Source organism: Gracilinanus agilis, chromosome 4 (genome assembly GCF_016433145.1).
Source record: "Gracilinanus agilis isolate LMUSP501 chromosome 4, AgileGrace, whole genome shotgun sequence".
Classification (NCBI taxonomy): Eukaryota; Metazoa; Chordata; class Mammalia; order Didelphimorphia; family Didelphidae; genus Gracilinanus; species Gracilinanus agilis.
Window position 1 is genome coordinate 478,389,794 of NC_058133.1, and position 12,732 is coordinate 478,402,525.

The window sequence follows — 12,732 nt, forward strand, 5'->3', positions numbered from 1 at the left end:
TTCCTTCCTTCCTCCTTTCTTTCTTTCCTTCCTTCCTTCCTTCCTTCCTTCCTTCCTTCTTTCCTCCTTTCCCTTCTCATTATGAACTTCTTTGGCAGTGTGGTGAAGTCAGAATAATGTTTCTACAAACATAAAATAAAATAGAATGAATCACAAGGGATATCAATAATATTGAAATGTAATGATGAAAATAATTTTTTTTAAATCACAGACTCAGGGTTCACAGAACATCTGTCCTATAGGCTATGAGTATAGTTATGGTTGGAAGGCAGAATGGTACAAAGGTGAGAATGTTGGATTTGTAGTCCAAAGACCTGAATTCAAATTCTGGTTCTACCACTCATTACCTCTAGAACCTAGGGCAAGTCACTTTTCTGAGCCTGCTCCCGCCTCTGTAAGAGTCAAATGAACTTGATAACCTCTGGAGTTACTTCCAGTTCTAAATCTGGATGTCATTTGCATAGACCAAGTCAATAGAAGTCTTTTGCATGGACATGAGTAGTTCCTAATTAGAATGGAAGGGAAGTCTCTCAGTTTTGATCTCCTGAGAATTTTTCATTTTGTCATTCCTCCTTTCCCCAAAAATATCAAAACTCCTCTGCTATGTGGATCATAGAGATGGAAGGGACCTTACCAATCATCCAGTCAGAGAATCCCAATTTCGCTGGTAGAAGGGGCTACAGGAACCATTTTAGTTCAACCCTCTCATTTTACAGAGAAGGAAAACAAAGGTCCAGAGAAGCAAATTGCCCAGCATCACACAGATACAAAATGGTGGAGCCAAGAGTAGAAGAACCAAACACACTACGCCCTGTACAGAATCACTTACGTGTTTGGGAGAGCAGTGGCTAGCTCTGTGTCCCTGGTCAAGATTCACTTAACCCCTCTGCCTAGCCCTCGCCACTCTTCTGTCTGTGAATTGACATTCGATTTAAAAGAAAAGGCTGGGATTGGAATTCAGTTCTTTCTGATCCCAAGTTCAAGCCACTCACCAAACATCTCATTTTATGGATAAGGAAACTGAGACCTGGCGAGGTGAAACCTTTGGCTCCAGGACACCTAGGGAATCGCAGTAGGATAGGCACATGAGGCCAGTTCTTCTGATTCCAAATACAATGCTCTGTTTCCATTATACCACACGGCCTCTGAGATCACCACTCCAGTTCTAGAGATCACACTGTTCTTTGGGAAACTTTCAGTCAATGAACAAAGAAGTATGAGAGAGGTAAGAGTTCGGAAGCATCCCCACTCTCCTATGAAATGGGATCTGGAAAAGTCTTTAAAAGAGGGATGAGGTGGCTTAGTGACTCTATATGGTAGACCTAACACTCCCAGCTGCCTCATTCTATCAGAAAGCCAGAAGAGTAGATAAAAGAAAGTCTTTTTTTTTTTTCAAGCAGAGTTCAATGACTTGGCCAGGGTCACACAGCTAGTGAGCGTCTGAGACCAGATTTGACCTCAGGAAGATGAATTTTCCTGATTCCAGGCCTGGCACTTTATCCATTGTACCACCTAGTTGCCCCTGGAAGGCCATTCTTAAGGGCAGGAGGGGAAGGGGGCTCCTGGTTTCCCTGTGCTCATCGTCCAAGATTAGTTAGAACAGGCTGAGGTTCATGTGGCATCTGGGAAAAGATTTTCCTGCCTCCCAGGATCCTGCCCCCAGTCAGACCTCATCACATCCATCAGTGCCCACACCCAATCCTACCAAATGTCCCCATGCTACTCAAATTGAGCTTTAGAAGTCACACACATCTTTACTGGGTTTTGCACTACTAAAAAGCAATAAGGAGTAAATGACATTCACAGGGAAGCAAAGATATTCAAATCTCATCTTCAATATTCCTTGGATGACTTTGGGCAAGTTTCTTAACTTCAAAGGCCTCAGTTTCCTCATCTGTAAAATGGAGGGGGGTGGTGGACTAGATGGCCTCTGTGGTCATTCCCCCTACCACAAACACCACCACCCTTGGTTCTAACTCTAGATCTTATGATCCAATTAGTACCTTGTGACCCTGGCAAGTCATTTCACTTCACTGGGCCTCAGTTTCCTCATCTGTAAAATGGAGGGGGGGTGGACTAGATGGCCTCTGTGGTCATTCCCCCTACCACAAACACCACCACTCTCAGCTCTAACTCTAGATCTTATGATCCAATTAGTACCTTGTGACCCTGGCAAGTCATTTTACTTCACTGAGCCTCAGTTTCCTCATCTGTAAAATGAGAGGACTGAACTAGAGGGAACTAGATAGAGAGTTGAACTAAAGTCTCTTTTAGATCTATGAGCCTATAATCCTGTGGATGGGGTGGCAGCATAATGCAGTGGAAAGCCTGCTGGATTTGACATCCAAGGGCCTGGGTTCGATTTGTGCCCCTGACATTTCTTACCTGCGTGACCTCAGACAAGCCCCTCTAGGCCTTAGTTTTCTCATCTGTAAAATGAGAAGAATGGAGTCGTTTTCCTGTAAGAACCCTTCCTCCACTTAGGGACCTACACCACAGCTTCGGACACATAGGAAGCACTGAATAAAAAGCTCCTTAACAACAAAGATTGGTGGCTCTATAAATCTGGATGAGAAAGGCAGAGAAGAAACGCCCACCCCGGGGGTCCCAGGCTTTCTGACAATGACCTCCATTCCAGTGCACCTTTTAAGCTATTTATTTATAAGAATTATAATTTATTCAAAATAACTTAATATTAGGATTGCTTTATGTTTGATTTAATAATAATCATAATAATCTTTTAATGCTATAAGAGCATGATAGGAAGGAAGCTCCTTGAAGGTAGAGACTTTTTCATCTTTGTATCTCCGGGTATCTAGTGCAGTTATATGGTAGGTGCTTAATAAATGCTTTGTTTTTTTAAACCTTACCTTCTGTCTTAGTATCAGTTCCAAGGGAGAAGAGCAGTAAGGGCTAGGCAATGGACATTAAGTGACTTACCCAGGACCACACAGCCAGGAAGTATCTGAGGCCATATTTGAACCCAAAACATCCTTTCTCTAGGTCTAGTTCTCTAACTCCTGAGCCTCCTAGCTGCCCCAGCAGCTTCATTTCTGACCCCTTTGGGACCAAACTCATGCCTCCATCCTCACTGAGAACATCCAATAGATCTACTTCATCTGATCACCAATAGCTTCCAATTGGCCTGCATTTGTCTCTCTTTTTTTAAAACCCTTACTTTTCATCTTAGAATCAATACTGTGTATTGGTTCTAAGGCAGAAGAGTGGTAAGGGCTAGGCAATGGGGGTCAAGTGACTTACCCAGGGTCACACAGCTAGGAAATGTCTGAGGCCAGATTTGAGCCCAGGACCTCCCATCTCTGGGTCTGGCTCTCAATGTGATGCATCTTAGATGACCAGAACTGGTTCCCAGAAGAACCATCCTAAGCAGACTAGAGGGGATGTCCTTTCTCCTAAAATTTTTTTTTTAGGCAAACAGGATAAAGTGACTTGCCCAGGATCACATAGCATCTGAGGCCAGATTTGAGCTCAGGAAGATGAGTCCCAGTGTGCATGTATCTAAGTATGGCCAGTGTTCTACACAGTGCCTGACACGTAGTAGGCGCTTACTATTTAGTAGCTGAGGTCACTCATTACCTGTTGCACTCTTCCACTAGGGCTTCTCTCTCCTCCTTGCTGGGGTTCTTTTGCCGGTCGTAGGCCTGGTACAAGATTTGCTGGGATGCGGGCCCCCATTTGAAGCGATTTCGACGCATCTTTTTGTTGGCAGGCTCAGAGCAGGCATCCTCCGGCTGCCCAGCCCCCTGGCTCTGCTGGCTGAACTCTGGAAAGAGAAACAGCAGCTGATCCTGACTGCTTTTGTCTGTCATATTTCCAGAACTTTGGACTGTCTGGTTGAATTCTGAAAAGAGAAAGGAGTAGATTTGATAGGGTCTGTAGCCTCTACCCAGATGACAGACAGACAAACACCTACATTCCCTTCTCCTGATTTTGCACTCCAGCTCCGACCTTTTCTAGCTGGGTGACCTTGGGCAAATAACGTTACCTCTCTAGGTCTCAGTTTCCTCATCTGTAAAATGAAGGGATTTGACTAGAGGACCCCTTTCAGATCCAAACCTATGACACTATCAGCTAATATTATTTCTTTTTTTTCTTTTTTCCTGGAGTTCCAACCCCAAGAGTCATTGCTTCAGAAATCATTTGTTTTTATTTGACTCTCAAACATAAAGCAATACTCTTAAAACTAAAGAATTAATTAATTGTTAATTGATAAATTAAGTCTCTGGTTTTGTTGATTCTAGCATGTTTCAGAAAGAATTCTTGGCCAGGTGGGATTCCCAGGGTTCTAAGGGCCTGGTACCAGATCCCTTTAAGTCAAAGCTTTGGAGCAAACTACCTAATAATATCATTCTGGGTCACGAGGCTTTCAAAGAAACATTGTTAGGAATTTGAAGAGTTAGACCCCTAATCTAGCTCTAATTGTTTGTACCTCAGCTGTTCGGGTTTTAAAAATAAACTATTTAACCCCTTTCTAGAACCACCTGAGATGGGACTCTTTTTAGCTACATAAGCACACACAGTGACATCCATTCCCAAATTCTGTAGCACAGAATTGCCAGGAATAGGAGAAGCTTTACTGGCTAACTTACTTTAACTCCTAAAGAAGCTCGTTTATGAGAAAGGCACAATAACAACTGTAAGCACTTTCTATAGGTTTTCCTCCCTCCCAAACAACCTGTGAGATAGAGATATAAGCATTATTAAAAAAAAAAAAAAACCTTAGAGATACTAGGTATTAGTTCCAAGGTAGAAGTGCAGTAAGGGCTAGGCAATGGGAGTTAAGTGACTTGTCCAGGGTCACACAAGTAGGAAGTGTCTGAGGTCAAATTTGAACCCAGAACCTCCCATCTCTAGGTCTGGCTCTCTATACATTGAGTTGCCTACCTGCCTCTATTAATTTTTCTTTAAATCCCTGTCCTCTGTCTTAGTTCTAAGACAGAAGAGCAGCAAGGGCCAGGCAATCAGGGTTAAGTGCCATGAATCACACAGCTAGGAAGTATCTGAGACCAGATTTGAACCCAAGTCCTCCTGTCTCTGGGCCTGATGCTCTCTCCACTGGGCTTCCTACTTGCCCCTACACATTATTATTACCTGAATTTTGAAGAAGGGGAAACTGAGGTTCAGAGAGAAGTGATTTGCCATGGGCTCATATAGCTAGTATGTAAATCAGGATTTCAAATCCCAACTCAAGGAGGCAGTTCTGAAGTCAGAGGGCATGGATTCAAATCCTTGCTTCTATTATTTACTACATGTTGGGCCTTGAGCAAATCATCCGACTTCTCAGTCGTCAGTTTTTTACCAGTAAAATAAAAGAGTTGGATTAAATGGGCCCTTCTAGTTCTCAATCTATGGTCCTTCAACTTGGGTTCAAACCCAGTCTCTGCTCATTCACTCCCTGTCCTTTCTTGGATCCTTGAAATATAACTCTCACTAGTAACAAGCATATATGATGGCCAAGGCCTTAGGTATGCTACATGGCCCCTTGGAGAGGAAATTGGACACTTCACAGTCTTGTCAGTCCCTTTCATGACTATCCATTTCTGTTAGTCCATCACAAGCTTTAAGCTTCCTTTCTTTTCTAAAACCTTGGTAATAAAGGATGAGTCACTAGATGAAGGGCGGAAAATGGATATTTTCAGAAATTGTTGAACAAATTGTGGTTCCATCATTTTTTTTTGTCATGTCTGACTCTTCATGACCCCATTTGGGGGTTTTCTTGGCAAAGATACTGGAATGGACTGCCATTTCTTTCTCCAGCTCATTTTGACAAATAAAAAATTGAGGTAAATAAGGTTAAGTGATTTTCCCAGAGTCACATAGATAGTAAATATCTGAAGATGGATTTGAACTCAGGTCTTCCTATCTCCAGACCCAGTACTTTATCCACTAAGCCATCTATCTGTCCAAGATGCAATAAAAGCTATAATTTAAAAACAAGATTTTTTTTAATGAGAAAGAAGTTAATTTTTAAAAGCTTAGAGCTTGGAGGCAGCTAGATGGCTGGGTATTGAGAGTCAGGCTAGAGATGGGAGGTAGCATCAGATACTTCCTAGCTGTGTTACCCTAGGCAAGTCATTTAACCCCCACTCTCTAGTCCTTAGCACTCTTCTGTCTTAAAACTACTACACAGTATTGATGCTAAGATGGAAGGTAAGGGTTTAAAAAAAAGAAAAAAGTTTAGGTCTGGAAGGGAACTTCCAAATTCTTTATTTTATTCATGAGGGCACTCATACTCTAGGACATGAACTGATCTATCCATCCCCTTGGGAGTGTACAGATAGCAAACTTAAGTTTTGAACTTATGTTCTCTGTCATGAAATCTAGTGATCTGATGTTCTCTATCAGTGTGGTCTAGTGGGAAGAGTGCTGGATTTGTTTGGTTTTGGTTTTTTGTTCAGTTGTGTCCAACTCTTTTTGAATCTATTTGGGATTTTCTTGGCAAAGATACTGGAGTGGTCTGCTATTTCCTTCACTGGTTCATCTGACAGATGAGGAAACTGAGGCAAGCAGGGTCAAGTGACTTGACCAGGGTCACACAGCTAGTAAGTTTCTGAGGATGGATTTGAACTCAGGAAAAATGAGTCTTGATTCCAAACTGGAGAATACAGAACTCCTATTCATGTCACTCAATTTCTCCACCTGTAAAATGGGCTCAGTAGAAACCTAAAGAACCTTTTGATAATCTTAGCCACCTTTTAGAATGTGGTCAGAACCCAAGTGAGGTGAATAGCAGAAATGGGAATAGAAATAATATCCTGATCTTGTATTGTGCTTTATGCTTTTCAAACCACTTTCAAGTCTGTTATTATATATGGTCTCACAAAAGGCTTGAATAACAATAATTTGTGTGCTTTTTCCCTAGAAGTTTACACAGTGCTTTCTAGAGACTCACATCACCCTCACTACTCACACTCCCCTTCACTTTGCTTCCTTTCTAATTTCTGGTTAACAAGGGGAAGTGAAAAACATAAACTGTCCATAAAGAAATTGATTTGCAGAAGTTAGCATCTGATTCATTCCCAATGGGACCCAGAAGGGTCAATCCTGGAGACTCTACAGTCCTTTCATGAGAGCAGAGTCAAGACTGATGGGTGGCTCAATTTATTTTCTATAGTTCTATAAGGAAATATTTTCTGTCTGTGTGTGTTTCTGTCTCTCTGTTTCTCTGTCTCTGATTCTGTCTGTTTCTCTGTCACTTTGTCTTACGCTATATTTCTCTATCTCTCTCTTCCTGTCTCTCTCCATTTCTCTCGCTCTGCTTCTCTCTTTTGTTCTATCTCTATCACTTTGTCTCTGCCTCTATCTCTCTCTTACACACATCTCTTTATTTTTTACCTCTCTTCTCCTCCCTCTCTCTCCCTTTCCTCTTACTCTCTACCCATTGCTTCCTCCCTTCTCCTTCCTTTCAGTACCTAAACTTTTTTTTAAATCTAAAATCCAAATCTAAAACTTTTTTTTAAAGGCTCAGGAGTTAAGAGCTGAGGGGGAGGGATGGAGGAGAGAGGGGAGGAGGGCACCTATTCATCACTCTATAATAAAGGCCACAAGATCCTAACTCTAACATTGGAAGCAACCCCAGACACCATCTTCTCCAAGCTATTCATTTTATAGAGGAAGAAACTGAAACTCAGCTGAAGTAGTTTGAACAAAATCACCCAGGTAGTAAGGATGGAGTGAGGATTTGAACCTGGATCCTCTTGACTTCATATAGAGCAGTGTTTCCCAAACTTTTTTGGCCTACCGCCCCCTTTCCAGAAAAAATATTACTTAGTCCCCTGGAAATTAATTTTTTTTTAAATTTTAATAGCAATTAATAGGAAAGATAAATGCACCTGTGGCCATCACCGCTCTTCTGGATCACTGTAGCACCCACCAGGGGGCAGTGGCGCCCACTTTGGGAATCACTGAATAGAACATTTTTTCTGCTACACAGAGGAAGCCAGGCTCTTGATCCTCATAAGATTTCCTGGCCTCATATTGTAGAAGTGAGAATATGAACATCTTAATTAGCTTAAGGGTTTGATTTCCCAGCCTTTGGGGGAATAAAAGTTAGTTGTGCCATCAAGTACCTTTATATTTCTAGAGAGGAAAAGCAAGTGGCCAGAAGGTGCTCAGTGTTTTATGTATACATACATATACACCATACAAAATATACATATATGGAAATGTGTGTATATATATATACACATTCACACATGCCTGTGTCCATTTGTGTGGCATGCATGAGTGTGTGTGGTTTGTTTTTTTTTTTAACCAGGAAAAGAAGCATACCAAAATAATCGAAGCATAAAGGGGAGGGGGGACTTTCTTAAAGTAAAACAATTTGTCCTTCATGTTCATGTCACTCATCTATAACTCAGTAATTTCCAGACTCCCCAAACTTAAAAAAGTAGAGAATAACCTTCTTAGTGCCAAGATTGTACAGGAAAATTGAGGTGGGGTGGAGGGAGGAGTCTGCTCTGGAGGGTTAGAGGGGTGGGATTGGATCAACCAACAGTGACTCCCAGCAAACATCCCTAAGTCCTTTAAAGCTGCCTGCTGGCCTGGCTTGCTATTCCTAGACAGGAGAAGGGGCACCAAGGAGGGATTTGCGATGCTGGTATTGGAATTCTTTTGATGATTCAGTTGGAGAACATCTACTCAACCCTCACCTTGCCATTTGAGAAGTGAAGATTTCAATATTGAACCCTTCCCTCTCCCTAACCCCTAAAGCCTGCCAGACTTCCCCAAGTAGGGACACTGGGACTCTACCTGGTGACCTGTGGCATAGGAAGGGGGGAGGGTCACCCATATATCTTATACTTTTTCCAAAAGGGAGCAGAGTGTGGAAATAGCTTGTCTCCCTTGGAAACTTGGATCAGCAATCTGGCATTGTGTGATATGCCCAGTCTAGTGTAGATGGAAGTTGGGGTGGGGAGAGGGGAGGAGACAGAGGAAGAAAGGCAGGGGATGTCCCCCTACACCTACTTGGGAATGGGATGAACATATCAGAAACTGGAAACTAGAGTAGGGCTTTTTGTGGATATTAAGGGTTAAACATTGGGTCAGTGAGCAGCAAAAGGACTGTTAGAGAGGAGCTTGTTTCCATCCCTACAACGCAATTCCTATCTGTCAGTTCTATAGTGACACTGGGGCTAACCATCTCTATTACCTGGCTCCTCTCTTACTCCTTGAAATGAACCAATTGTTTTAATAAAAGTCCTTAATTATGGGTAAACTGAGGCAAGGTGTATACAGGTCAGTGATAGAGCAAAGGTCCTTCAACAAACCAGATTCCAGATGAAAACACTTACGTCTCAAAATCTCTCTCTGCTTCCGGACATACCAGGTGTACAGTGCCGCCCGCTTCTGGGTCTTCATTGGGGTCCCCTTGTTGAGGTGCTGTGAGAGGTGAGACTGGTTCAGGCCTGTAACATCCACCACCTCCCTCTGGGGGATGTTATGCTGCTGCATATATCCCTTGATCATTTTGGCTGCCCTCCAGGGGTCCTCACTAAACAGGAAAGCACACAGTTAGGATGCTTGTTGCAGCAACCCAGGAGAAACACTGATCATAGACTTTTCAAGTTGCAAGGAGCTTGAGATATCACCCTGCCCAATCTCTGTATTTCACAAAGGAAGAAACTGAGCCACAAAGAACTGGTGTGCTTTATTTAAAGTCACCCAGGAAGTGTCCCAGATGGGATTCTTTTGGTTCCAAATTCACAGGTTTTTCCATTGTCTTAACGCAACAAAACAAAACAAATCCATAGCAAAACACAAAATTTTAACTTTTCAGGGCTCAAGGTAAACAGTTCTAGTTCCCCCCACAACCTATTCCATCCTGGGTTGGCTGGGAGCAAGAGAACAAATTTGAAGTCCAAGCTCAGACTCTCCCAAGAAAAGGAAATGAAGAGCTTTCCTCTGAACTTGTGGCCACTCTCTACTTTCCTTCTTCCAAGATAGTTGGGAAAGGAATTAGGAGACTTCCTAGGCACTTTTTCTAATGTCAGTCCTAGAGAGACCCAAACCTGAAACTGAGCAAAACGGAAGTTTTTTTTTCCTCGATTTTATTTATTCTTCCCCTAACTACATAGAAAAAGCAAAACAAATTACACACACACACACTTTCACACAGGGATGCAAATATCATTATCTTCCGTTGGAGTTGATCCCAAGGTGATAGCGAATAGAAAGGAAGTGAACGTGAGCTTCTGTGGTCACCTAATTCCAGCCTGAACCTCAATTAAATGACTTCCTTTTGAGTGCCTTAGTTTCTGGTTGGTAAAAATCGGAAGAACTCTTTCCCATCCACCTCCAGAGAGACTAAGAAAGGGTACACCGTTTCCCCTTTGTAAGTTTATAACAACGATTTTTCAATATCCCAGAAAAGTATCCAGAAACTACCACGGGGCTAATTAACTCTTTCTCTTTGAAGGCAACAAAATGTTTTTTAAAATGTGGACTCTAGCCTTTCCACCCCCGAGAGAACAACAATGAAGGACGACCCAGGATTTTACAATTCTGAATAATAATTAGAAATTTCAACCTGGTCAAGGTTAGAAAAGAAAAGTCGTTCTTTCTTCTTATTCTGGCACGATCTCCCCACAGATGTGGTGGGAGTACCTGAGAACACATTTTGTCCATTGGCTTCCATTTAGTGATCCGAACATAATTATGTTTTTCAATTGTTACCCTAAATTGGGGTGGGGGTGGGGAAGAGAGGGGAGGGGAGGAACAACAATTGAAAAACCCAAATCCAAAACTTTTCAGAGTTTAGGAAGAAAAATGCCAGAGCTAGCTAGTTCCTCCTTTGCAATAACCTTCAAATGCAATCTGTCCTTTAGGATTTTTTTTTTCTCATTGTTATATCTGGTGACTTGAAATTGAGGAGATTTTTATCTAAAACAAAAGATTATAGTATGGTGGGGGAGGGTGGACATCTCTATTTTGATGTCAACGTGCACGTTGAAATTCGTTTGGATGTGTGGGAATCCATTAAAAATTATTTGAACCGATCACAACAAAGCAGGGTGTCACAACATAATAAGCAATTTCATTCTAAATTGTGTCATTCATGGAATTATTTTCGTGGTATTTTTTTATGAATGAAATAAAAAAAACATTCTAGTAAATAATTATGCTACCGTATTTTACAAATATTTTCTCTAACTTTAGCGATTCTTTTGGCAAATCCTTTGGTGATAAATTAATGAAGAAAAAAAAAAATAGGTGTTCAGTCCCCGAGTTTGGAGAGCTGCCGGGAAGGGGAATTCAGAGATTAGCCAAAGAAGCCACTCATCGAAAGCATTTATAAACTCTCTCTAAAGTAGACATTTATTTTGATCAGTATCAGAGGCAAAATGTGGGAAGAGAAAAGAGTTTCAAACTCAGAAAATTTACCTGGTGTATATCTCAAAGTGAACGATTGGTATTTTGGAAACCGGCATTTAAATATCAGAAAATGCTCAGAAAATGAGGCAAATGTTATGAAATTCCCTTAGAGAGAGGGGGGAAATAAAACTGGGGGAGCGGTAAGAAAAATCATTTTAAAAGCTGAGAAAGTTATTTGGTCGCTAATTTTTTTTTTGTTTGTTCGTGTTAACAGCTTCTGGCGATTTGGGGGTTTTGTTGTTAGCCTGATTTTATTTTAGGGTTTCTAAACCTAGGAAGTGAAGTAATTGGGGTCAAGCTCAACTCTGCCTGCCTGTTTCCATCGGGGAATTCATGGAATAAATGAATGGAACGAACCCTCAGTACCCAGAGCCCATAATGGAGCAGCTTTAAAAACACCCAAAAAATAAAAAATGAAAAACTATACACCTACTCACAAAATTGGAGTCTTGTTTGAAAAAAAAAAATAAAAAATAAAAAACCTACCTAAGAAAAAGGCCTCTTAAATCTTGGGATAAGATGGTGTAATTAAAAATCGACTCCAGAATTCAGGACTATTTCCCACGAGTAAAAAAAAAGCCTGGTGACCCAACTCTGGATTTGTAAATACGATTTTAAAATTTTAAAAAAGAAGAAAGAAAGGAACGTAAAAGGGGGCAAAAATTAAAGAAATCTTTCAGGTGGCATTCACTGTGAACAAACAAACGAGACAAAAGCTCAGGCCTCATTGTATTGGGAAGGCAGGTGTCAAACGTCCTTATCTCCCGGACGCCAGCCCCGCGCCCAGTTTGTCGGGATCACTCGAGTTTTCAAAACAATCTCCCTTAAGCCCTCGCGTGTCAATTTCCTGGCCCCCCGGAATCTCCGTGAGTCTGGAGTGTAAGAGGCTTTAACCCGGGGTCTTAAGGAAGGAAAGTGCTGGCCCAAAACAGGCCGCCTGAAGCCCGACCCTGACCTGAGCTCAGAATCACCCAAACCACGGAGCCTCGGCCCCAGGAGAGAAGGAAGTTTGAAAGAAAGGCGACTTCTCCCTCCCCACCCCAACCCCTTTAGACCGTGGAAGGAAAATCTACCCGGGTTCCACTGCAAGTGGGGGCTCTGACTGTGCGTGTGCTCACGCCCAGAACTGTGGCTTCCTTGGAGGGACAACCCTTCAAATTTGTCGCGGGGAAAAGAACATCTTTCTAAAGAAAAGTTGTAGCCAAGTCCCGCAGACCGGCACCCAGGGAATGAAGGGAAATGTTCTGCCGCCAGTCCCCGGGGAAAGAACGGAGACTTTCGGGCCTAAACCTTCGCTTTGGGACGCGGACTCTCTAGGAGATATTGGGGTGGGGGGTG

General features: G+C 42.1%; 1 protein-coding gene across 4 annotated transcripts in view; it reads right to left on the reverse strand.

The window, feature by feature from the left end:
* Window positions 1–12,732, reverse strand: part of HNF1B (HNF1 homeobox B) — a 101,702-nt gene that overhangs the window by 85,868 nt on the left and 3,102 nt on the right. For 3 of the 4 annotated variants that reach the window (XM_044672729.1, XM_044672726.1, XM_044672727.1), the window contains exons 2-3: window positions 9,315–9,514; window positions 3,598–3,862 (exon numbers count right to left, since the gene is read on the reverse strand). In XM_044672729.1, the coding sequence (XP_044528664.1) occupies window positions 3,598–3,862; window positions 9,315–9,514 (465 nt within the window). The remainder of the gene's footprint in view (window positions 1–3,597; window positions 3,863–9,314; window positions 9,515–12,732) is intronic. The other variant, XM_044672728.1, reaches the window with a different exon arrangement.